The 27,281-nt window shown below is 32.1% G+C and overlaps 2 protein-coding genes and 1 long non-coding RNA gene across 4 annotated transcripts; 2 read left to right on the forward strand and 1 right to left on the reverse strand.

Annotated features, from left to right (window-relative positions):
- The first annotated feature begins 3,115 nt into the window (after positions 1-3,115).
- Positions 3,116-6,509, forward strand: LOC123262034. Its single transcript, XR_006508827.1, has 5 exons — positions 3,116-3,325; positions 3,487-4,092; positions 4,155-4,285; positions 4,403-4,607; positions 6,067-6,509. It is a non-coding gene; the product is annotated as an uncharacterized LOC123262034 (long non-coding RNA).
- An 849-nt stretch (positions 6,510-7,358) lies between these two features.
- On the forward strand, positions 7,359-8,363 carry LOC123261410 (putative uncharacterized protein DDB_G0283051). Its single transcript, XM_044723003.1, has 2 exons — positions 7,359-7,646; positions 7,776-8,363. Exons 1-2 carry the CDS (start codon positions 7,497-7,499, stop codon positions 8,361-8,363), a joined length of 738 nt encoding a protein of 245 aa, XP_044578938.1. The 5' UTR covers positions 7,359-7,496.
- A 4,627-nt stretch (positions 8,364-12,990) lies between these two features.
- On the reverse strand, positions 12,991-24,978 carry LOC123262014 (choline transporter-like 1). 2 transcript variants are annotated; one of them, XM_044723985.1, is made up of 10 exons: positions 24,684-24,976; positions 23,859-24,004; positions 23,380-23,768; positions 23,136-23,225; positions 22,712-23,038; positions 22,515-22,643; positions 22,205-22,349; positions 21,989-22,129; positions 21,746-21,905; positions 12,991-14,536 (listed from the first exon to the last, which is right to left on the reverse strand). In XM_044723985.1, the coding sequence occupies exons 1-10, from the start codon at positions 24,792-24,794 to the stop codon at positions 14,165-14,167; spliced, it is 2,010 nt and encodes a 669-aa protein (XP_044579920.1). In that variant the 5' UTR covers positions 24,795-24,976; the 3' UTR covers positions 12,991-14,164. The 2 variants fall into 2 exon arrangements, with proteins under 2 accessions (XP_044579920.1, XP_044579921.1); XM_044723986.1 differs by lacking the exon at positions 12,991-14,536 and adding an exon at positions 21,177-21,449 and having other exon boundaries at positions 24,684-24,978.
- Positions 24,979-27,281: the final 2,303 nt, after the last annotated feature.

A 27,281-nucleotide genomic window follows, 5' to 3' on the forward strand; every position in this document is an offset into this window, starting at 1 on the left:
TGACGCTCATAACCAGCGTCAAGCGTCAGCATGAGGTTACACCTTCAGGCTGGGTCTCGTTTCGTATCACGAAGTATAGATACAAGGAGTCCGAACGTAATGTTGAACGAATGGTCTCAATTTAGGGGACAAAATTTTCGCCGGTAGAGCGCGCCATTTTTCAAGAAGTACTCGTTTAAATCCTTACGCGGGAAGTTTTGCTGCTATTGATAGCTCTGGAAAAAAATATTTTGAGAAACGTGGAATTAAATAAAAGACAATTTGCAAAGCTAAAAACATGTGGTATTAATGGATAATAATTTAAAAATTAGTAGAGATCATACCATTTTATTCAATGAAAAATAGTAGATGAATGCTGAAAAAAAAGTTTTTAAATAAATAAAGTAAGTAACTACACAGTGACTTAAAAAATTTACTAGTTAAAATATTTTAAAAATTTCCAAATGCATATTAATTTCAATATTACGAAAAATATACTTTATGAAAAAAATTAATTAACAAGTTATTATCAAACATATTTTTTATTAAAATGGTATAAGTTACAAACAAAACGAGTTTAATATTTAAAAATTAAATTATTTAAGTTAAACGTATATTTAGAATATTTCTTTGTGATCTAAAATACTGAATTGTTATTTATATAAGAGTGAATAATTTTTTTTATTAATAATAAGCGCGAGTTAATGTAATTTAGAAATCTTTCGAGATTTTTTAGATTTAACTTTTCTCTCCGTAGCACTTTTATTGAAACACTTGACTAGAAAATGCCCCCGCATTATTAAAAAATTATTAATTATTTTTTTTGTTAATTCTTTCTTATGCTCATCACAGCCAACAAAAATAGAGATATTTCTTTTAGAAACATCATCTAATATTTCAAACATTGTGTCAACATTTACTGTTTTTGTCCCAACCACCATTAACACAACTTCTTCTAAGCTTTTAATTAAATTAAATAATTGTTCACTAGGATAAATCAATGCGCCTTTATCCATAAGTTCTATAAATTTATCACGAGCCGTCACTACTCTTGACTGCATAGACTCTGTGCATTCTTTTAAAATTGAAGTTTTTTTTTAATTAAAACGTATAGGAAATGGAGAATTATTTGTGTGTTCTACAATTTAACAGCTTTTGACACTACTGCTATGGACCAAGGCGTAGCTTAAGATAATAACAGACACCTTGAAAGGACTTATCGATATCAACTGATATATTTTGGTATTTTCACGCTATCAAACTCAAACTTTTACTAAATAATCTCATTTTTCGCGTATTCAATGGAACACAGTAAAAAATTTTATGTCATTGCATCAAAATTCATCGTTAAAAATCATCGTTTTGGCATGGAAAATTAAAAAGTTCATGCTTATATAAGCCGAAATTTTTGATGAAAGTCGTACATTTAAAATTTATAAGGGGATAGAAACTGATACGTCATACGGAACAAATTAATTTTAAAAATAGAACTGCAGTCTATAGTTCGATAAAATTTTTCTTCCAGACTTAAAATATCATTTAAGAGGGTAAATCATGCATGAACAGTTCTTGTCAGCTGATATATGGAGTTTTAATCCTTTTCTATTAGGCTAGAACAGACATGATCGGACATGGAAAGGTCTGAGCGTATTTAACGCTTCAGACGTGAACAGGTCTGAGCATATTTAATGCTTCAGACATGAGCAGGCATGAACAGGCTTGATCAGATCTAATCAGGTCTGAGCGTATTTAATGCTTCAGACATGAAGACATGAGCAGGCATGAACAGGCTTGATCAGGTCTGAGCGTATTTAATGCTTCAGACATGAGCAGGCATGAACAGGCTTGATCAGGTCTGAGCGTATTTAACGGTTCAGACATGGACAGGTCTGATCAGGCCTGATCATACATGAACAGGGCTGATGAAGTCGGATTTTAGGCCTGATCAGATATGAACAGGTCTGATCAGTCCTGATCATTTTTTCCCGGGTTTTTTAAATTTTTTAATTAATTAGAATTTAATAAAAATTTATATGACAGTTATTCTTATTACAGATGATTAAATATATTTAAAAATAATTTAGGGTGTCAATATTTAGACCCCTGTCAATAATTGGGGCTTTAACCTTAGCCGATCATTTTGAAAAGATTACCAGATAAATTGTTAGTAGTGTAAAGATTGTTCCATCGAATGGATACATAAATATATAAGAATTTTTTTTTTAATATTGTAATTTTTTAACTTATATTTTTTAATATATGCGAAGAATATAAAAACCGTTTATGGAGTGTGATTAATGCCCAACAGGAAATTCGCATATCATGGATATTTTTATTTTATTATTTTACTATAATTCGAGTCCGTTAATTACATTATAATTTAACGTTATTATAAAATCAATAACTGATGTGAAAGTATTAAATATTAATAATAGTTTTAAACCATTTTATTCTATAATCTTAAAAACATAAATAAATTATATAAGTAAATCATTGTTTAATTTCTTATTTGTTTAAGATCATATTGTTAAAAATTTGAGTTGTTATTATTAAAATTGTAGTTATAATTAAAAAAGAAAAAATGTTATCAACAATAATAATTGTCATTATAATATCATAAAACTTATTATAATTATACTAATACGAATCATAAAAATACAATTTAAATAATATTAATGATCAAAACAATAATAATATTAATGATAATATTAAATATATAATGTTTTGAGTATTTTTAATGTAATAAGTAATTAATAATTTATGGAAATTATTATTAATAAACTTTAATAAAATTGATTACTTATTAATAAGTTTGGATAAATAAGAATAAATACTATTCTAGCAAATTCTGTTTATGAAAATTGTCTATACGACTTTCGGATAATGTCCTGTCGAGATTTGTTTTGTCAGATCATGTCAAGGAGGATTAAAAAATTTTCTATAGATGGCGATGCGGATTCTGTTATTTCTGTGAAATGACCATTCGGAAAACATTCGTTTATACGAAACACGAAGTATAGATACAAGGAGTCCGAACGGTATAGGATTTTTCACATTATTTATGTACACAAATAATAGACCCAGATCATAGTTCTCTTTTTTGCCACTGGCTGCGCGAGTATTTCGGAGGTACCGATACTATTATTATTATTACACGTAAATACGGGCTGGCTAACCTGGCTCGTCAATGTAAAAAAATAAATTAAATTAAATATAAAATATTAATTTATTTTATTTGAATTATTTTTATAAAAAAATGGGAAAGTGTTGTGCCGTTGATGGTTGTCTTAGTGGCCGAAAGGCAAGTGAGCATTTAGGAAAAGTGGCTTTATTCAAAGCACCAAAAGTGAGTAACCTCAAAATAATATTAAAAATTTTATGTCAATAAATAATTGATTATTACATTAGTGTAGTTTTTAAATAATAATATTTAAAAAATGTTATATTTTTATTTTTTTTTGTGTAGTATACAAGTAATTATTTTAGTTTAATATTTTTTTCTAAAAGGATATTGAAATGCTCAGCAAATGGAGCTCTGCTCTTGGCAAAGAATTAAAAAATACCAATTTTATTTGCGAATTACATTTTAATCCAAACGATGTTATTAAAAGTAATCAAGAGGTTCTAAAAGATGGGAGTATATATTTTTATGAATACGAAAAAGTTCATTTGAAGAAGAATGCAATACCAAAATCCAATGTGATTACCAATGAAAATAATTACAGCTTATTATCAGATGATGTTCGTTCAAATACCTCTGGTATAATTAACGATGATATAACTGTCGACTGTAGTCTAAATTCTATTGAGTCTATTGAGTCAATAATCGTAAATGAAATTGTAAACGAAGTAATTGAGCCTGACAATAAAAATTCTACAAGCACAAATTTTTCTATTGGTACAAATATTTTGATTAATAGTGATAATTTGGTGATCATAAATGAGCCCGAAAAGTTTTCGTTTCATTCCATAGAAAAAATTTTAGAAGTTCAGCCACTACGTAAAAATTGGAGTTGGACTGTCATTAAAGATTCATATATTTCATTATCATAAATAAATTTAAAATTGGAATTAGTTTGTCACGTAAAAATTCATAAAGATCTAAAAGTTACGGTAAGAAGCTTAACTGCGAACAATTATTTGAATGGTATCAAAAAGTTATTCTTACGTTACAGATCGTGAATGCCAAAACGAATATCCTTATTGATATGGATGTAAATATTTCGTCAATTGATTGTGTTTGGCAGTTATTAAGTTCTTTAGAAAACACCTTTTTCTGTAGTGGAACTGGATACGATGACAAAAAGTAACCATGAATTTAGATACATTAATTTATAATAACTACTGCTATTATTACTTAGTAATTAAAATCTCAAATACCGTGTTTAACATGTAATTGAATCTTAATATTTTATTTGTATAGATGTTCAGTCACTTGTACAGGTATATTATTGCCGGAGGAAAGATATAAAAGAAAAGTTGTGGAGTACAGATGCATTACTTGTCGAAAATTGAGACGTTTGATCCAAAAACGTAAGACGGAAACAACAAATAATGAAGCTCGATGGATGAGTTTTAAGCATCGCTATATTTTACAACACAGAAAGCTCAATCGAGTTGTTCACACGGTAAAGTTTTGTTTTTATCTAATTCCAAATTAACATCTTGCAATTAAAAAATATTAATTGCTAATAATTCACATGCAATAAGGCTTTTCAAACACTGTGAATTTGAAAATGCGTAATGAATTTATGAATGTGCTTGAAGTTTAAAACTTTATATACAACAGTTGTTGAAAAATTAGACATTTTTTTATATTCTTGTGAAGTCTCTGCAACTTCAAAATAGTTATGAATTGAAAATAATCCTTTTCAGTCACGTATACTCAAAAAGATATCACTGTTCTTGTAAGTCCCAAATATAATTCAAACATAAATCGGAGTAGACACTTCGTTCAATGTATGGCTTTCGAACCTCGCAAACGTTTTTAAATTACAAAAATTAATTTCCGGGTCACTCTATCAACTTATAATTTACTTTGTTTATTTCTGGTAAATGTTTAAATTCTCTTATAAAAAAATTGTACTCTTGCCGGACTTTGGAACGATAAAGTATACCACTTTCCGTTAAATTGTCACTTTAATTTTTTGTGGAATGTATTAGAAATCTACAGAGGCTGTAACTTTAATTTTATGTAGTTGAAATAATCGAAAATAATTTTTCTGTACTTAATATTTAGTACTTTTGGAGTCTTATATACTGTATAAAAAATAAGTATAGTTAATAACGAAATATGATTAATTTTGTTGAACATCAACGTTTGATGCTGGTATAATCATTTCAAATTGTTTGCATGTATTTTCTCAAAATTTTTGAATATTTCTTTTTTAGAATAAAAATTTAAAGCAACAATTATTAGATTTAAAAAATCAATGCGCTGAAATAAAAGAGGAAGTTTTATCTGAAAAAATTGCTGATTTACCTGCTTTACAGCAAGAAACTGTTAAAAATTGTTTATTGGCTGCAAAAGCTAAGAGTGCTAAACAACGCCGGTATTCCGTTGAGTGGGTGTATGAATGCCTGTTAATGAGCATTAAAAGTAGTGCTCTGTATGAACACATTAGAAAAAAAAATATCCTCCCTTTACCATGTAAGGATACTTTGATGAGATATATACAAAAACTCGATAGCGCTTTTGGGTTTCCCAAGGCGATTTTTGACACACTAAAACTCAAAGGTTCACGTATGGAAGTCTATCAAAAAAGGGGTACTTTAGTACACAATTTTTACTGCTGAGTAGTTAACTAACAATTTCCAGTACACTTTTACTAATACTAATTCATAAGAAATAACAAAAACATTATTGATATTTGATGAGTAAATGTTGCTATAAAAATTAACTCGCTTCTGTAATTAATGTGCTATAAGGATGAAAGATTAACTCGCTATTAATTAATTTTTTGTTGACAGCTTTATTTTATAACTTATACTCTTTTACTATTAGTTTCAACTTTATTAGAAGTGGGTACGCTTTTTATCTGTTTTAATTTTTTTCAAGTTAATTAAACATAACAACATATTTTGTAGGTATATTGTCAGTCGACGAAATAGCACTTAGCGAAGGCATTGCATTAAACCGTAAAACATTACAACTGGAAGGTTTTGTAGACCTTGGGGAATACACGCCTGACCATTTAAGATACACTAGAGCTGACCATGCGTTGGTTTTTATGTTTCAACCCTTTCAGGGCAAGTGGGTGCAAGTTGTTGGCCAATTTTTAAGTAAAGATTCAGTGACTAGTGAAATTCTTCAGAAACTACTTTTAGAATGTACAATTCTGCTTGAGAAAGCTGGTTTTTATGTGGACGGAATTGTATCAGATGCAGCACAATGGAATCGCGGTGTATGGAAATTGCTCGGCATACAAGATGGCAACTATAGTTGTGAGCACCCATATAATTTTTCAAGACGTCTATGGTTTTTTTCGGATTTCCCTCATTTATTGAAAAATTTTAGAAATAAAATTATGGAGCAGTCTGCCTTCTGGGTAATATTTAAAAATTGTTGGTTTTAAAAAATTATAATGTCGATAAACTAAAGTAAATTTTATACTGTTTCTCATAGACTCCGGATGGAATTGTTAAAAAAAAACATTGGAATGCTCTGTTACAATATGAAAATTATTTAAAAGCTAATTTAAAAATGGCTTATAAATTGACTCCTCACCATCTTAAACCCGAAGGCTATCAAAAGATGAATGTTCCGTTAGCTATAGAGGTATGTACGTGAATAACTAATATATAATTTACAATAAAATACTACATAAACATACATAACTCAATATTTTTAACCCTTCGTCTTTATTTATTACGTATTTATTTTAATTTTGTTCTGAAATATCAAAAACTCTGTACTTTATACACTAATTATAAATGTATATTTGATGATGGTTCTGAGGGAGCCTAGGCTCCAGAATCCAATAAAATTTATTATCTATCTATCTATCTTCGTCACTCGCGTATTTTTTAGTTTCTCGCTCGCACTATAGTGAGTCTCTATAGGTTGAGTAGTTGTTAGGCGGCGATCTGCTCATGACGCGAGTGATGAAGAGTTAATTAATTACTTACAGCTATTCTCTGAGTCTATCTCAAATGCAATGAAGTTATTGAAAGATGAACCTGATTGTATTGAATTACATGACTGTGATAGTACCATAATTTTCATTGAGAAAGTGAACAAATTAATTAAAAGCTATGTTGTCTAGAACTCCGATTGATGCTTTAAGACCTGCTGATGATAATGTTTCGAAAAGTACGTTAAGTATTGTTAACACTATTTCATTATTGGGATATTAATTTCAGAATTTGCTATTCATAACTTACAATAACTTATTATTTTTTGATAGGCTATTATTGAGTTTGATACTTTTATAAGAAATTGGGAGACTACAGCTAAAGAAAAAATAGAACAACTTAAGCAAAGGAAAAAAAATGGTGACTCTGTCGATCTGGAGAAAATGAAAAGCTTTTATTTATCAATTACAGCTAGTACCCTGACTGGACTAAAAATTTCTTTGGGGTCTACCTTGGAATTGATAGATTTTTTACATTCCAAGTGCAATTATGATTATCTGATGACGTCGAGATTAACACAAGACATGCTCGAAGTGAGTTTTTATGATTTTTTCATTTGCGTTTCACTAATAAGTTTAAAAGTAACTTTTAAAAAATTTTGTCTTTTTCATTATGATTCCAACTTATTCTCATTATTTAATAACGTAATTATATGATTTTAGAAATTTTTTGGGATCGCTAGAAGTGCGTGTGGATCCAATGATCATCCTGACCCTATTTTGTTCTCACAAGTATTCCGGTTGCTCTGCTCTTATTCATTGGCAACACCTCCAAAAGGATCTAATGTGACTGCAGGAGAATTACTAGGTTCATTAATGCAGACTAGAGAATCGTTTGAAGCAAGTAATGTTAACAAAGAAAACTGGAGTAAAAAAATTGATGCTATCATTGAAAATGCATCTGGAAATCCCAGTAGTGCAGAAGCAAATACCGACGATGATCGTACAGGTTCTAATAATGCAAGTGACAATAATAATAATGATAATAATAATAATAACAATAATGATGATGATAATAATGATGTTGACGGCGATAAAAATAAAGTTATTAATAATGATAACGACTATGATAATTATGACAACACTAGAAGAGATCATGAGGGTGATGATAATAACAATAAAGTGCCTTTGAACTCGGTGGACTCAAGATATGAACACGATTACGATATTGCTCAAACTAGCAACTATGTGATTTCATATATTGCGGGATATGTAGCCCGTAAAATAGGTCGGTTTTTCCAAATGCTTTGACTGCACAGAGTCTATGCAGTCAAGAGTAGTGACGGCTCGTGATAAATTTATAGAACTTATGGATAAAGGCGCATTGATTTATCCTAGTGAACAATTATTTAATTTAATTAAAAGCTTAGAAGAAGTTGTGTTAATGGTGGTTGGGACAAAAACAGTAAATGTTGACACAATGTTTGAAATATTAGATGATGTTTCTAAAAGAAATATCTCTATTTTTGTTGGCTGTGATGAGCATAAGAAAAGAATTAACAAAAAATAATTAATAATTTTTTAATAATGCGGGGGCATTTTCTAGTCAAGTGTTTCAATAAAAGTGCTACGGAGAGAAAAGTTAAATCTAAAAAATCTCGAAAGATTTCTAAATTACATTAACTCGCGCTTATTATTAATAAAAAAAATTATTCACTCTTATATAAATAACAATTCAGTATTTTAGATCACAAAGAAATATTCTAAATATACGTTTAACTTAAATAATTTAATTTTTAAATATTAAACTCGTTTTGTTTGTAACTTATACCATTTTAATAAAAAATATGTTTGATAATAACTTGTTAATTAATTTTTCATAAAAGTATATTTTTCGTAATATTGAAATTAATAGGCATTTGGAAATTTTTTAAAATATTTTAACTAGTAAATTTTTTAAGTCACTGTGTAGTTACTTACTTTATTTATTTAAAAACTTTTTTTTCAGCATTCATCTACTATTTTTCATTGAATAAAATGGTATGATCTCTACTAATTTTTAAATTATTATCCATTAATACCACATGTTTTTAGCTTTGCAAATTGTCTTTTATTTAATTCCACGTTTCTCAAAATATTTTTTTCCAGAGCTGTCAATAGCAGCAAAACTTCCCGCGTAAGGATTTAAACGAGTACTTCTTGAAAAATGGCGCGCTCTACCGGCGAAAATTTTGTCCCCTAAATTGAGACCATTCGTTCAACATTACGTTCGGACTCCTTGTATCTATACTTCGTGCTAAAAGCATTGAGTGAGCAGCCCCTGCTAAGAGTGACGGCAGAGGTTATAACACAATAATTATTACAATATTTAATTGGAGTAAATAATTTTTACATGATAAAAAAATTTAGAATTTATTGAATTTATGAACACGAAAGAATGATATGAGACCAGTTTATAATTTAAATTAATGTTTTAAACAGTAACGTTATAGGACCTAGTTTCTGACACTCAAAATTTCTTGTGTTGTAGTTTCTGACACTGACGTCGGCCTAGATTCTGACATTCATTTATAAAAATTATTCATTATTGGTTAGGTTTACATTATTTAATTAAAATAAAATAAAATCATTCAATAAAAGATAAATTAAACTTGTATTATAATTAAAACACTTTTTTTATGTTAAAAAAAATTTTTAATGTTAATTTAACTCTACGATTATAAATAAAAGCATATTATTATAATATATTAAGAATAATAAATATAAATATTTAAATATTTCATTCAAACGTAAACAATCAAATAACCTCGATAATAGGGTTAAAATTGGGGTGTCAATAACTGCGGCGTTCTTGAAAAAAATCGACCTAGTTACTGACACCCACATTTTAATACATAAATGTCATTTAAAGTGATATATTATAATTAAAAACTAAATAATGTATAATTATTAACTAATTTATATAGTTTTTATTATATTTTTATACTTATATGATAAATAGTTGATTGATTCGATAGACGAACGCTCTTACGTACACTGCTTAGAATACAGCTGAAAAATGACTTCCACAGTCACTCAAGACTTGAAAAATTTTTTTTATTGTTATTTTTTTTTTTCACAGTTGGAAATATAATTAATTACGTACATAATTAATTTTAATCTAAAAAAAAATTATAAAACTATTTAATGAAATGTTTTTTTATTAATTCAAAATAACGTTAGAAGTGTCAGTAACTGGGTCAGTGTCAATAACTGGGTCTTTTACCTTAGTTATTTTAGATAAAATCAAAAATAGCGTTACCGTGCCATAAAATAGAACTAAAAAATTTTGAAAAATCAAACTATGCGCGCAAATTTGAATTTTAATTAATTGATATGATTTCATAGTAATTATGAATTAAAATTTATCTTTATTGGCTAAGTACAAAATGTCATCTCTAAAATTAAAAATTTTTCAGAGTTAATTGTAAATAATATTTATTGTAAGATTAAAAATTTCCAATTTAAAAAGAATTTGGTATCAATTATTATTAACATTCATCTTTTCAGCTCTACAACTCAAAAACTATTGGTCGGAGTGTTTGCTCAAAGGAACTTTTTTGTAGCAAATTTAATTTTCTACAAAAACTATGTGTTTATTTTTTCTAAAAAGAATTTTTTTAATAAAGAAAAATAGAGTAGAAGCCGAAAAAAAATTTTCCCTGTGTTATTTACAGTGAAAGCTGTTAAAAGTTACCGTAGTTAGTTACTGTACTATATATAATTGTGGATGAAATTCGAAATGCGCAGCACAGCACTGAAACGTAATAGCAGTGGTATGTTATGCTTCCATCTAGTGGATGTTATTTTTTTTTATTGAAAACTTTACTTACTGTAGTTCTTTCGTCCGGGAGTATTAAAATACTCGGTTTCAGCGCGGGAAAGGAATCATTTTAAATAAAAGAATTCTATTTAGACGTTATTTAATTTTGATCAAAATTATTTAGTTGGTTTCAATTTATTATTCAAGTTGACAAAATATTAAAAAGCTTCAAAATATAAAATTGAGGTTTATGACGTGATCTTAGCAATCTAAGCTCTCGGTGAGAAGTGTCGTTACATAGTTTTTCCGAAGAGCTTCAAACTCTGTTCTTCTCCCATCATAACTCCCATACATATATCCGCTCTTGTACATATATAAGTACACATATTTCTACTACATATAAATGGTTTTCACACACTAATATATAATATTTTCTATCATATTCACATATATTTATTTATAAATTATATATATTGCAGTGCATTGATATTCGTATTTTGCAAATTAGATTAAGCTTATTACTATTTCTATCAATCTATAATCTATTAAAACTATGAAATAGTTTAATTGTTAATGTAAGAGATAAATATCATTTAATAATATTATTTTATACAATCTTATTCTTTTAACATTAATTAATAATTATTTATAAGTTGGATACAGGATATAAATTGTTAATTTAATTTTTATATATTTCGTTGCAATATTATATTAAAGCAAGTTTAACAAAAATATGTTATTTAACGATCTTATTTTTTGTTACATATTTGTTACGTTATTATTTAGCCGTTGAAACAAGGGATCATAGAATTTTTCTCAGACGTGTCTTTTATGGCTTTTCCTCAGAATCTCAAGTACCTAAGGTTTCTCAGAACTCAACTACAATGTCCCTTTGTACTCGATAATAGCTTATATTTATTTGAAACAAAATATACTCTATATAATGAATAATCTACGATACAGAACCTAAACTTTCTAATTTGGACAGTGTTCACTATTTAAATTATGAATTAATAAAATAATTTAATATAATCTAAATTACATTTAAATTTGCACTTCATTGGCTGGTAGCGTCACCTACTGGACGCATTTAGAGGCATTACAGGTGTAAGGTACAGTGCATCAGTGGCGTTTTTGGCGCGAAATTTGAAAATAAAAATAAAAATTTTTCTGCTGTTTTTTTTTTTATTTAGAAATAATTGATATATTTTATAAGGCACGTACGAATTACTGATAAAAAAAATATTTTCAACTTAACTAAAATTAACAAATTTATTTATATCTCATCAATTAAAAGTGAACAATCGCCGTATTGAGACAATCTCAGAACCGTAGAAAATATTTAAAAAATATTATTGAGGGAGAAATCCCAGAATGAGTTAAATATAGAATCGCCAAAAAAGTTAAAAAAAATCCCAATATTTCGTATAAATTAAACTTTGGCTTTAAATAAGTTTTGAAGGATTAAATTTATCGAAAAATCGTAAGAACCCTTTTTTGTAGAGCGTTATAATTTCTGCACAATATCCTTACACATTATCTGTATGATATTGGATTAATGAGGTACAAAAATCAGGAGCAAAAGAATTTTTTCCTATGTTATTCTTATGGAAAATCGATGTGCGATAAGAAACCTCTTAATATAAAAATTAAAAGCTCATCTTTTCACAGGCTCATTTTTATGCTTAAGCGGAACATTTGAGCCAGTTTCCGAGAAAAAATAAAAAAAAAAAACGGTTTTTTTTCAATCATCTTAATAGATGTACTGACAATGATAACTCTATCTTGGAAAAAAATTTATCTCTGATTGAAAATTCATTAGGGCGTCAAGATGTTTAATCAAGTCAATTTCGAGATCGTCTCATTGAAAAACACTCTGTTCACAGTTACATTCGTCTTTCCAAATTTATAGAATTTCTTGAAAAATTCACATTAATTATCATATTATATCTCATTTTTTGATAAAAATTGAGTATTAATTATTAAATTTAGTTTTTTATTTATATACCAATCACCAAAATAAAATAAAGATAATTTTGATCTATCAATAATTGTTTATTCATTAATAAAATACATATTATTCATCAATTTAATGATTATTATTTGTATCGAATAATATAAAAATAGAATAAAAAATAAATGTGAGTATAATAAATATTGTCTGAAAATTGCACAGATACATTTATGATATTACAGAATCATTTTAGTAAAAATTAATTAGGGAAAATCGATTTCTTCTTTTTTTGAAAAATAGGATGGAATTTTTATTTGTAAAACTATAAGATATGAATTCTACTTTGATGATTTCATTAAAATCGGGTAACACTTGTTGATCATTTCATCCCGACACGCGGACACAAATAAAGACTCTCATAACTATATGAGTTTTGCAGGAACTACTTTTAAGTTGACACAAAATTGTGACAAAACTGGCTGATGTTAGTAATCCTGTGCAATTTTCTCTTTTAGAATGATTTTTAAGATAATTGCATTAACAATAACTAGTCACCGAAAAAATTTCAGGAATATAGTTTACATGAGCCATATATTTTTTTAAATGAGATAGCTGAAATTTGAAGTCAAATCTAAAAGAAAATTAATGTTTTTGAAATAAACATTGTAAAAAATAAACATGTAAAAATTCGAGAAAAACTATAAATACAATTTTGTAAAATATATGTTTGATACTAATTAAAAAAAACCGGCTATTCTTCCAAAAGTAGCTCCGCCACTTTTACAATTTTCCTGTAACTTTTCAGAAACATTATTTATATGATTACAAACAACGCCTTTTAAACATGTGAGTCACTTTCAGAAAAATAGTCATAAAATCGAAAAATAGTCAGACTTCTGCTGACCAATATTCTATAAGAATTAATCTTATTTCTGCAACCGAACACCTTCATTAATTTCATTTTTGTTAAAAAATCAATTTTTAAACTTTTGTAGTCCGTAAGGTATTGCACTAACAATGTAAATTTATCCGACTTTTTTAAAATAGATTTTTCAGTGCTCTAAAAGATTACCATTTAACAATTGTTCGTAAATCAAACTGGGGCAAAGCTACACGTCATTATATGCTCATTTTGAATGAAATTGAACTTTTGAGTTCTGTAAGTCTTTAGTTTTCAAAAAGCCTCTAGAGTTCAGTTCAAACTTTTTTTGTGATTTAAATGATCGGATTTTGAAGATCGAAAAAAAAAATATCCAAAAATAAAAGATATTTTTATAAAAAGATTTATAAATAGATAATAAATTTTTCGGGTTCCCACCCGGACGGAATATTGAAAGATAAATGAATAAATTAATTTTATTGATTCATAGGAGCTAACTCGTGTTGACCATTGGAACTCATGTTGTTACATCCAATTTGGATAAGATTCGATTGTCGCCATTTACCATTTTCACCATTAAGATTTTTATCTTCACAAATACATAAAAATAATGTGTCAATTATCATTTCATAAAGTGAAATGACACAGTGCGCAATGAAAAAAGCAAAAATACATATTAATAAAATAGGCGCTGCATAAAAATGTAATCTAGGGTCTTGTTTCAGAACTAAAAGTCCAATACTTCCTGTGACTGCTGTTACGAAGACCTTTCCCAAAAATAGAATGAAATCTCCGACTCCATTGATGACGGCAAGTTGCAAAGCATTGCTAACAATGGTTGAAAATGCCTGAAATAACATAATAAATAAATAAAAAAATTAGGAAAACGGTTGACCCTGAAGGCCATCTCTGCAACTTCCCGCTAATTTCGTAATTAAGCGCTCAAAATAGCACTTATTACGCTTTTGAGCTCAAAGAGCTTAAAAATATAATTTTCGGGTAGTTTTGAGCTGTCCGAGCTCAAAAGTTTAATAAAACACTATTTTTTGAATTTTCAAACCGCAATAACTTTTGAATGAATGAACCGATTTTCACGCGGATGGCAGCATTCGACGCAGTTTTTCAAATTCTATGATACATTTTTAAACACAAATTGATCAGACCGGAAATTTTGGTGTAATTCGAAAAAAACACTTTCTTTCGTCAACGATAACTCACAAACGAATCAACCGATTTTGACCGGCTTGGTGGCGATCAGCGTGGTTTTTTGATGTTAAGAGCTGATTAGTTTTTGGAATTGATCGGTCAAGCCATTTAAAAGTTATTTAAAAAAAAATTTTTTTTTGCAGTTTTTTTAAGATTTCTCAAAATCTATCGGTCCGAATCCGTCCAACTTGTATTCAAAATTCAAGTTTAGTCGAACCCTTTCCTTTGGCACCAATCGCGATCAAATCGGTCAAGCCGTTCAAAAGTTATGAGAGGTTTACGCGCACACACACACACACACACACACACACACACACACACACACACACACACACACACACACACACACACACACACACACACACACCCGTCGAAAGAAGCCAAACTCCCACCGGGCGCGTTCCCAGGTGGCCGATAGAGGGGGTCCTAACCGGTCGTAAGATCGTCGGATTGGGGCGAAATAAAATAGCCCTCGCGGACGAAATCAGGCATCGGAGCTGAAGAGTAACAGCCACCGTCCGTGTATCCTTGTGGGTCGAAGAAAGCTCGCTGTTCTTCGGAGCAGAGGGTAAGAGCGAAATAAAATAGCTCTCACGGTAAAAAACGAAAACTCCCCTTTCGGCAGGAAGGGTTGGTCACACCATCTGACCTAGGGTCACGTACGCAAGCGGATACGGTGACGCTGCTCGAAAGAGATGTGCGAAATGATTCTTATAGCGCGGTGTACGTGGTAACTCCCGGCATCTACGTGCCGCACCCACGGGAGCAAGAGGAAGCCGATGAAGGAAGCAGGTGCAGGGTCGAAGCGGTTGAGATTTCCCGCTTCAATGACCGAAAGCTCTTATAGCAATGGAGGTAGCTGTAAGAGTGATCACCCCTCCACTTCCGGAGGCATCGCGTTCGGAGACGACCTTTTACTTTGGAGTATCACTCAAAATCATGGAAGAAACGAAAAAACAAGAAAAGGACAGGAGTATTAGTGGGCCTCACGCCCAAGAAGCAGCGATTACAGCAAGCGCTGAGATGAAGCGGACGCAAGCGCTAGAACGCCTCGAAAAGCTGACCAGCGAACTGCATGAGTTTGTCCAATCAAAGGTCAATATCCATAAAGAGGTAAAGGCCAAGGCAACCGGGGTAGTTAACGCCCTTCGAAGGTTTAAAAAACTGGACGAAGAATGGCAGTCACCTCGACGACTCACTCGTCTTACGCCGGAGAAGAGCAGTCAACTTACTGTGGAGATCGAAGAATCAATGGACATCGGAGGCGATGGTGACGGTGAATCTGATGCTAAAGACGAAGGTCATACTTCCAACAAGTCTAACGAGAGGAAGGACCGAAACTCCTCAGATGGAATAGATGGGCGATTGACGAAGAGAAAGGACTTGAAACCAAGTCCTCCGAAAAACGTGATGAAGCAGAACGCCGAAAAAAAAGACGCGACTGATTGGAAAGATGTCCACACAAGGAAAGAGAAATGGAGGCTAGCCAAAGAACAGCTCCCATAGGAGCCTCAAAGAAGCCCAGGCCGGAGCCTAAGCGCAAAAAACCGCTCAAATGGATCAGACCCGACGCACTGATCATCCGCCCGGCCGAGAAAGCATAGTACGCCGAGATTCTGCGTCGCATAAAGAAGGACGTCCCTGATGAGCAGGTTCGCACAACGGTGGTCAAGATCAACAAGACCAGAAGCGGGGACTTGCTGATTACGATTTCGCGGAAGAGCGTGGACAAAGGCCAAGGCCTGCAACAGACCATCGCAAACATTTTTAAGGAGGAGGCCAAAGTGATCTGCAAAGGGCCACAAGAAGACATCGAGATCCGAGACCTAGATGACACCACAACAAAGGAGGATATTCAGGCTGCCCTGCATACGGTAACCAAGGAGCTCTGCGAAATACCACCAGAGACAATCAAGATCCGCAAAGCCTACAGAGGTACCCAAACCGCTGTCGTGACACTACCGGCTGCAGCAGCTCAGAAGATATTAGAAGAAAGCGGTAAAATCCGAATTGGCTGGGTCAACTGCCGAATTAGAGCCACGAGGAAACGTACCCAATGTTACAAATGCTGGCATTTCGAGCACCACGGATCCTAGTGCAGAAGCAAGACAAATCGATCCAAGCTATGCATCAGATGCGGCCAAGAAGGACACAAGATTACGGACTGTAAAAACCCAGCGAAGTGTGTATTATGCGCGGAAAATAAGAGCGCAGAGAACGCTGCCCATCACGTCGGCACATACAGGTGCCCGGTATACAAAGAGGCACTCCAGAGAATGACAAGCAAGCAAACATGAGGATATTACAGCTTAACCTCAATCACTGTGAGGCTGCGCATGACCTTCTCGTGCAGACCGTGCGTGAATTAGAGCTTGATTTAGTAATAATAGCAAAGCCATACAGACACCTGAATAACCAACTTCGGGAAACTGACAGCACCACCAAGGCTGTCATCTGGTCCTGTGGCAAACTTCCCTTCCAGAGCATAGTGAGCAATGATAGCATCGGCTTTGTAGCAGCGTCTATTAACGACATCCGTTTTTATAGTTGCTATGCACCACCTAGCCTTTCCATTGCCGACTTTACTGACTTCCTGGATCGACTGACCGAAGACGCAAAGCAATACTACCCAGTAGCTATAGCAGGGGACTTCAATTCCTGGGCGGTAGACTGGGGCAGCAAGCAGACTAATGCGCGAGGCAAGGCACTACGTGAAGCAATGGCCTCACTGGACGTGGTCCTTCTCAACATCGGTGAGACACCAACATATACCAAGGGAGAGGCTAGTTAATAGACCTCACATTCGTCATCAGCAGCTTATTGAAAGGAAACTATTCTTGGGAAGTCTTAAACACCTACACCGCCAGCGACCACAGTGCAATACTTTGGGAAATATCAACTGGCCTGAACCCTCAAAGAGCAACTAGACAAACTAATGCAGCTGGATGGAAAGTGAAAGACTTTGACTCAGAAGCTTTGGTAGTAGCCTTAGACAGTGACTCGACCATCATCACAGGAAATGCTGTAGAGAAGACGAAGGACTTAATGACGAGAATTGCCCAGGCGTGCGACACCTGCATGCCCCATAAGCGTGGCATCAATAAAAGACCATCGGTGCACTGGTGGAATGATCAGATTAACGCCCTTCGCACAGCTTGTCACAAAAAGAGAAGATTATCACAGCGTGGCCACCGACGACCTAACTCTGCGGAGCTGGTCGCAGAATACAAAAAGGCCCGTCGAGAACTGAACAAGGCCATCAAAGATAGCAAAAGACGCTGTTGGAAGGAACTCGTCGATGAGGTAGAAAAGGACCCATGGGGCAGACCGTATAGGGTGGTCATGACCCACTTGAAGCGCCAGCCAATGCCATCACTTACGTGTCCACAGCTCCTGGAAAGAATAGTTTCTACGCTGTTTCCTCGACAAAGTAAGTTCGGCTATTCTTCATTGCCAGTAAATCGAGAAGACATTCCACCTGTCACAGAAGAGGAACTGATGGAGGCGTGCAACCGAGTAGGGAATAATAAGGTGCCGGGATTGGATGGAATCCCGAATATTGCATTAAAAACAGCTATTAAAGCAGCGCCAAATCTATTCTTAGATACCTACGATTCGTGCCTCAAAGAAGGGATTTTTCCTAGAAGATGGAAACAGCAAAGACTTGTACTTCTCCCTAAAGGGAAGAAGCCACCGGACGAGCCATCATCCTACCGACCACTCTGCATGCTGGATACAGCGGGTAAGATATTAGAGCGTATAATGCACCAACGAATAGAAGCAGTCGTCGATCCACTCCTAGCAGAAGGCCAGTATGGTTTCCGGAAAGGACGATCAACGCTGGATGCGATCAACCTAGTGGTCGATACAGCTAAGGAAGCAATCGCTGGAAAGAGATGGGAACGTGGCAGAAAGAAGTATTGTTTAGTGGCTGCCTTGGACATCAAAAATGCCTTCAATTCCGCTAACTGGGACTGCATCATGCGAGCTCTCGAAGATAAATAAGTGCCAGGATACCTGCGCAGAATGGTAGCAAACTACTTTACAGACAGAGTCCTCAAATATGACACGAAAAACGGTTCGAGGGAGCACGAAATAACCGAAGGAGTGCCACAGGGCTCGGTTTTGGGTCCTTTGCTGTGGAACATCATGTATGATGATCTCCTGAGAGTTGCATTACCATCAGAGGTGAAAATTGTTGCATATGCCGATGATGTAGCGGTAGTGATTGTCGCGAAGGAGGAGATCAATCTGGCTTTCGATATCACATTTAGCCGGATTAACCTATGGATGGAGATGATGAAGTTGGAGTTAGCCAAGCACAAAACTGAAGCTGTGCTCATCACCAGCAGAAAGATCGTAGAAAACATCAAGCTGAATGTCGGCGAGCAGGAGATCGCATCGCAACCATTTATCCGATATCTGGGGGTGACGCTGGATGCCCGACTGAACTTTAAGCAACAGGTCGAACACGTAAGTGCTAAAGCATCAGCGGTGGTAATTAGTCTATCAAGACTGATGCCGAATGTTGGAGGCCCGAAGCAGAGCAGGAGACTATTGCTGTCGTCAGTAGTCACATCAGTGCTCACATATGGAATATCCGTTTGGGCAGACGCGCTGGAGACCCAAGAATCATGGAGGAAAGCCGGACCGGTCTACCGATTAAGTGCACTGAGAGTTGCAAGCGCCTTCCGCAAAATATCCGAGGAGGCAGTGTGCGTCATTTCTGGAACTCTGCCTCTTAGAGTCCTAGCTGAGGAAAGACGGAACCTATACCACCGAAAGAGGTCATCTACACTGAGCGCTGAAGAACTGAGAACTGAAGAGCGACAACATAGTATAGCAAGATGGCAAAAACTATGGGATGCTGCGGAGAAGGGAAGATGGACTCATCGACTTATACCAAGGATTGACGTTTGGCTTAACCGGAATCACGGCGAGGCCAACTACTATCTGACCCAGATGTTGTCAGGACACGGCTGTTTCCGGGAGTACCTTCATCGTTTTAAGCACGATAATTCCTCAGAGTGTCCGTCTTGCTCAAGAGTTGCTGAAAATGCGGAGCATGTTTTCTTTGAGTGCCCTCGTTTTAACCCACAGCATGATGAGTTAGAGAAGATCCTGAACAAGAAAATCTCACCAGAGTCAATAGTAGAAGAAATGCTGTCATCCGAAGCTGCCTGGAACGCCACAAGCACGTTTACCACCGAAGTGCTTACAGAGCTGCGTTCCATTGAAAGAAAAAGGGCAAATGACAGAAACTAGAAGGAAGGAAAAATAACACCTTAGCCACCAGAAGGAATAGCAGTAGCTAGATCCTCCCCTCACGAAGTAATGCCTGACGGCGGTTTCCATGAGGGATTAGAGGAAAGAAGAAAAGGAGTTTAGGGTTTAGTGGGTAGGGGCGTTAGCGTCGAGTTTTAGTATGACGCTGCGTCGAGTCGCCACATATCCAGGCCGAACAACTATGCCCGGAATCCGTAAAAGGGATTCCCCCCCCCCTAAGTTAAAAAAAAAAACACACACACACGCACACACACACACATACATACATACATACATACACTTTCGCGGGAATAATCAGGGAAGTTTCTTAGGACCCAAAACATCGAGATCTAATGAAAACTCGATTTTCGAAAAACGGGGTAAAACCAATAACTTCCCAACTTTTGAAAATTTTCAATTTTCTTAGCGGAAAGTTAATAATGTTAGGTTTACTGCAGCCATATTAGGCGGAAGCAGTTGTGACTGCCACTTATATACGAAATTGTTACCGAAGTAGAGTCACTGGCGGAACTTTTTTAATTTAAAAAAAATTATATCATTCGAGTGTAGTTTTACCTTCTTTATGAAAATTTAAAATTGAAAAAAAAATCGGAAAGTAGTCGTTATCAAACGAACTTTTGAATAAAAATCGAGTTTTTTGTCAGATTTGAACGATTTTAAACCTTGACGATTTTGACTATGCTCATATATGGATGAATTCACTTAATTTCAGATTTCTTAAAAATTTTAACCGATGTGGTTCAATACACTGATAAAAAAGTTAACTTGATTCAAGAGAAAAAATTTTGAATCAATAATATCATTTTGAAGAAAATAATTTCCTTGAGCCAAGAAATAATTCTTGGTTTAAGAATTTTTTCTCTTGACTCAAGAAAATGATTTTATTTAAAATGGTATTCTTGGTTTTCGTGGTTTAAGATTTTCTCGCTTGAGTCAAGTTAACTGTTTTATCAGAGTAGAAAAACCAACATTCATATAAAAAAAGTTAAAGAAGGGTACAGTTATTCACGTTTATTAATTACACTTCATTTTTACGGTCTGTTAGCCGTATGGTTTGAGTATTCAGTCTGTCTGTATCTCAGATCGTCAGACGAGGGTTAGAATCTTCGAGACGCCGTTTTTTCGGTGATTTCAGCGCTTCAACCGGTAGCTGACTGTATTTTGACCAGATTTTCTGTGGTTTTCCTGGCCACTATGAGTGAATACTGATCACAGGCGAATACGGGTAGAGAAAAAATGTGAAACGGTCACAGCCGCTGCAGCGTGTGACTAAAAAATAATTAGCGGAGTCAGAAGGTGGAAACAGAAATCGATAGTCAAATGCAGGAAGGAGAGAGCATGACCTAATAGTTAATAGAGGCTAGCTAATATATGCAGATATTCAGTCTCCAAAAACTGGGTCCTTTTAAAATACGTAAAAGTAATACAAATCAAACCAAATAACAAACTAACTAATAGTATAGATTTCACGAATTAAAACTTTTTTACCGCCAAAGTTGTAGAAAATCTCCTGAAATCATAATTTTATATTTAAAAATTAATAATTCGATTAAATTGATACTAACAATTTTAGCAGCTCGACAAAAGCTTGCACCTTCAATAGCGACAACTGTATAAGCATTATGATTTATGTATCTTATAAATTTTTCTAAGCAATAAAAACAGCAAATACAACTTTTTAATCCACATTGTGAACAAACTGAAGTTTCTTTGGTCTTTTCAAATCTACAAGAATGAAAAATAAAAAAAAAATTAGTTATTTTTAGATTAATCACTAAATTAATTATTTGTCTCATTCCTTTACTTACTTTTGCTGTAAAAACATTAAAATCAATCGCGGCAACTTAAATAGTGTTATCAAAAATGACCCACAAGCAACGGAACCTAAATGGTAGCTAACCAATTTCCCAATTGCAGAGCACACTGGTGACGAGTTTGATTCTTTACCTCTATAAGTATGAATATTTCTTAACAATTATATTTATGATGACATTTACACTTAAATATAATAATAAGAAGTATACCTGAAGTACCAATGAGCAACTGCACCGGAAATTACAAGGTTTTGGCATCCATTAATAAATTCAGATACCCAAATTAATGCTATTATGTATACCCACCACATGTATTTAATCCAAACTGCATCAACGTACTCAACAAGAGTGAGTTCTAAAAATTGAAAAATTTTTATTTATATGTATACATTTTTTATGATACTGCAATTCCGCCTAACTAGTATATTCTGTATGAACTAATTTCCAATCTTATTGAATTTAAAATTAGATCTCACATAGAATTAAGAACTAGTGAAAAAAAAGTACTTGAATAAATTACTTGAAATATCTCTAAAAGTTAAATTAGATGTTTGTCTTTCTAGCACTGTATTATAGTCGGATTGTTGATTGATGAGTGTAGGACTTCCAGATGAATTTAACATAAAAATGGATTTATTAGCAGGAAGATCTAAAACAATATGTATATTAAGTATTCAATCTTTTAAATTCGATATTAAACAATGGTTTATGACTTACTTGACGTAGCGAGACAAATAATGATGGTGATCCAGAAGGTAAAAAATAATAAAAGAGCGCAAAATGTTAATAGCGGTTGGAAAAATAATCCAGGTAATTCTGCTAGACATTTAGCACTTTCTTTAAAAAGAACACCCATAAAACTTATTCGTCGCCGAAGTACACATACAAGTGAAATTATAACGATCGTTATAACTGTAGCAATAATTGAAAATACTAGAAAAGCAGTTTCATTTCTTAAAGATTCTTCGAGTAGTTCAGTTGGGTTCGTAGCATTTATGGTTTTTTTAATATCTGCGTAAGTCCACCACAGTAAACTAGTACCACCTACATAAAATTTAATAAAACATATTTAGCTAATCATAATTATCTTTAACTTACAAAACATCAAAAATTAAAGTACTTGAAATTTTTAGATACATACATATACACGCTCCACTAACTAACACCATAACAATCCATGTTACAAAACTAGCCAGTAAGTGAAAAATTGCTATTGTACATAATGACAATACTAAAAATAAAAAATTAAATTTACGAAATATTTCGATAAAAAATAAACTTACTAAAGAATTAAATTACAGTATTTAATTCAAGTTACAGAAAACTGTGCTTGGTTAATAATTTTTAGATTTTTGAGCCTAAATAGCTACTTTTTGTATACATACCAAAGGCCAAAACAGATAAGAATAAAATTTCTCTCCATGTTTTGTATAAGTCTCCCAAAATTTGTTCAATAACATCCCAAGAATTAAGTAAGCCATATAAATTATAAACAAGACCCGACGTAACATCTTTAACAATTTTGGGCACACATCGATTTAAAATTGGAGTACTATCGTAAATTGGAGGTTTTGGGCACATCGTTAAGTTATGTTGATTGTTATAATTACAGGCATTAACCCCAAACTTTGGGTCATCAAAACATAATTGTGAGCCAGTATCTTTATAAAATTGACAAATGTTATCGATATTTACCATCAAACGATTTGGACATTCTTTCACACAGATTTTAAATGACTGTTTAAGATCATTCATGTCAAAGAAAAATAATAATCTGAAAAAAATTTTCATAAATAAATTTTCTTTTCATTCAACGATCAATTTTGTTAAACTAATCAAATCCAAGTTAATAGATAATTCTTACGGCTTATCGCTGTTATCTAAAACATATAAATCGGATCGTTTGGTAGCAGGAGTATTTTTCGTTCCGCAGGTATTTCCAAAGCTATCGTAACCATGGACAAGCCTCATAGGATCACCATACACCAAAGCAAATGCAGCAATCATGATCTACCAAAAGAACAATTTAATCAAAAATACATAAGGATCCAATTTATCAGTTATAATAAACTATATCAATATTGTATCAAATCAATTTTATGAAATTATTCTACGATTTGTTTTTAATTTGAAAAGTTAAGGTAAAATACGTTTAAGAAAGCAAAATTTAAGATAGCATAAATAAAATAAGATTAAAAGCAAAATTAAAATGCATTTTACCAAATTTAACTTTCATTCGACATCTTTAAAAATTTAAGTTTTATGTTCTTGATCTAAATCAATTCTTCCGAAAAAAACTAAAGATGTATACTTGAAGAAAATTGATGAAACAAGTCTAATTTGTAATTTATTGTCTAAAAAAAATTTGAAGATTATCAGATATCAGCTATAGCATAATTATGGCATAATCATAAAATATTCAAATAGAATCAAAAATAGATAATGTCTGATAAATGAATTTATGTATTTTTTTTTTTTTTTTAGAAATAAAATGGAAATCCATAACGACTCGAAAAAAAAAAAAATATTAAACAAATTTGAAAAATTGTATTGGTGGTGTATGTTTAAAATATTATCTCATATTTTTCAATATCACAATCTTTGGTATAAATAAAGTTTATAAATATTTACTAATGATGTGCTACAATATTGAATCCATGTTAATTATTATTAATTATCAATAATTTACCATAAGAAACCAAAAACTTATAAACAAACACAACCAAAAAATATCAGTACAACCTCGAACTCTGGGATGTTCGGGTTGTTGTTCATCTTCATCATCTCCATTGCAACACATTTTTGTTATTGTTAACTTATTTTAAATATCAGCTTCATAAATTCTTAGATCTAAGAGTCTATTATTCAACAACTAAGGATTTTAAAATTTAGTTTTATACTGACGATACAGCATCAAACAAATTTCGTTTATACTGGATCATTCTTTTGATGAAAAATACATAATAACAGTGAAGATAGTCAAAGGTGGAAAGAAAGAGGATCTAACTATTTACATAGGGTCGTAGTATAGTATAATCGTCAGGCTGGCTATGATAAACTCAGCTGGTTCGTTCAATTCGCGCGTTGGAACAAGGCGGTAGGGCGTTTAATTTTTAATTCGGGGGAGTAAAAAAATAAATACTTATCGCGGGAGAATTTAAGTAATATTTGAATTGAAAAGAAAAATATACTTAGTTAGATTTAAATAACACTCATTCCAACATAAAATTGAGATGAAATATATGTGAAGCCAATTTATTCGTAATGTGATTGGTCAAATATATCATAAGCATGAAAATATATGGGACATTCCACGCCAAATCAGATGGTTTTAAAAATTTAGTACACGGTGAGAAATTTCCATTATTTTTTATTCTGCATGGATTTTAGATATTACAATGGTGCATATTACTAGTGAACCTTATTGACTCAGAATAAAATTTTACAATGGCCCATAGAAATTTCCGAAACAAATGAAATCAGACATAGTAAATGGTAGAAATTGAAATTTACCATAGTAAAATGAAATATACAATAATTTAAATTTCCGAATGTACTATAGCAAAAAAAATAAGAAAACGTTTGTAAAAAATAAAAAATTTTAGAGTAAAAAATGTTTTTAGCAATCAAAAAAAATATCAAACCAAACAAGATTTTTTTTGTTTGCAATAATTTTTAAAAATATTTTTTTAAAATATAGTTTTTTTTATTTTTTTTTTTAATTTTTAACAATGAACGTAGGATTTATTTTGGCAGTTAATTTTATTATGAATAATTATAAACACAATATATAACTTTTAAATTATTTTTTATTATTATTAGAAGTGTCGGTTGCAGGTTAACCATCAAATGTTTGTTTTCATTTTAATTTTTCACGGTAAATTATTAAATATTTTATTATTTATGAATCTTACAAATTTTCATTAACTATTCATGTGTTGATGGATTTATAAATTAATATTTATTTAAAACTTAATGTTTATTGCAATTTTCATAACACCGTTAACCACTACTGATAGCGTCTGTAGACTTATGTTGACAAAACAAAGCAGCACGAAAAAATGAAAGAGCGCGCGTCGCGACTGACGCGCATACGTTTACTATGGGACATTTGAAAATTTCATAGTCACAATTTTAAATTTAAACCGAGTACACGTGACTAAATGTGAAACTTTTTTATAAATTTTTATTGTCGACTGAGCAACAGAAATTTTACTATGGAACTATAATGAAAAGTTTTAAGCACACTAACAGTTTTTGTTCTGTCAGTTTACGAAAATTTTTTATATATGTTTACGTAACAGTTGCATGGTCAAATTTACTATGGTCCCTAGTAAATATTGATTGGTACAATATGATATTCTTAAATTTTTATGGTAATATTTTGAATTGAGTCATTAAGGTTCAGTCTTATTATGTACGCATAGTAAATTTCTACAGAAATTTCTCACCGTGTACTCATCGAAAAACTCATCTTTCTAAATTTTGAGATTTTTTTTATCATTGGTTCAAAAGATATGGAATTTTCAAAAAAACCGCTCTCTTCATGATTTTTTGCTTATAACTTTTTGAAAAATGTTTTAAATAAAAAAACTCAAAGGAGAAAAAAGTTTCGCTTTTTCATTTACTTTTAGAAAAAAAAAAATACAAATAATTTTTAGGAAAAATTTTTCCGCGTTGTTTTCGAGTTTTAAAATTTTGAAGTCGTTTTCTGAAAATCAAGCATATCCGATTTTCTTGAAAATTCGTGACAACAAACTACTATCTATTCCACAACTCTTCAGGTGGTTGCAGTCGTGGGCCCTCCGTGGCTACTATTTTTTTTTGATTTTTGAAAATTAAATAAGTTTTTTTTTTCCTATTAAAAATCATTAATTGCTTTTTTTGTCATTATAAATTATTTTCTACATCGTTTTTCAGTATTTTTTTAGAATTCTCCGCAATCAAAGAATTTTTCAAATAATTTGTTAAATCTGTTTTAACCCTTTAGAGTCAGAGGATCTTGAAACGTCTACGCGTGAGAGTAGTGGGGAAAGCACAAATCCGTAGTAAGACCCAAGAGTGGGGTTTCAAGGTCAGACTCTAAAGGGTTAAAATGGGATATGATTGATTTTCAGAAAACGACTTTAAAGTTTTAAAACTCGAAAATAACACAGAAAAATTTTTTCAAAAAATCATTCGTATTTTTTTTCTAAAAGTCCATGGAAAAACAAAACTTTTTTATCCTGTGTTTTTTTATTTAAACCATTTTTTAAAAAGTTATAAGCAAAAAATCATGAAGGGAGCG

The sequence above is a fragment of the Cotesia glomerata genome, linkage group LG3 (assembly GCF_020080835.1).
Source record: "Cotesia glomerata isolate CgM1 linkage group LG3, MPM_Cglom_v2.3, whole genome shotgun sequence".
Taxonomy (NCBI): domain Eukaryota; kingdom Metazoa; phylum Arthropoda; class Insecta; order Hymenoptera; family Braconidae; genus Cotesia; species Cotesia glomerata.

Bases quoted from the DNA above. Each gene is read 5' to 3' on its own strand.
- LOC123261410 (XM_044723003.1), top strand. From the start codon at position 7,497: ATGAAAAGCTTTTATTTATCAATTACAGCTAGTACCCTGACTGGACTA. The intron at 7,647-7,775 runs GTGAGTTTTTAT...ATATGATTTTAG, and splicing joins TAACACAAGACATGCTCGAA to AAATTTTTTGGGATCGCTAG.
- LOC123262014 (XM_044723985.1), bottom strand. From the start codon at position 24,794: ATGTGTTGCAATGGAGATGATGAAGATGAACAACAACCCGAACATCCC. The intron at 24,005-24,683 runs GTAAATTATTGA...TTCTTTTGGTAG, and splicing joins TAAGTTTTTGGTTTCTTATG to ATCATGATTGCTGCATTTGC. The intron at 22,350-22,514 runs GTAATTTATTCA...TTCAATTTTTAG, and splicing joins AACTTTTAGAGATATTTCAA to AACTCACTCTTGTTGAGTAC.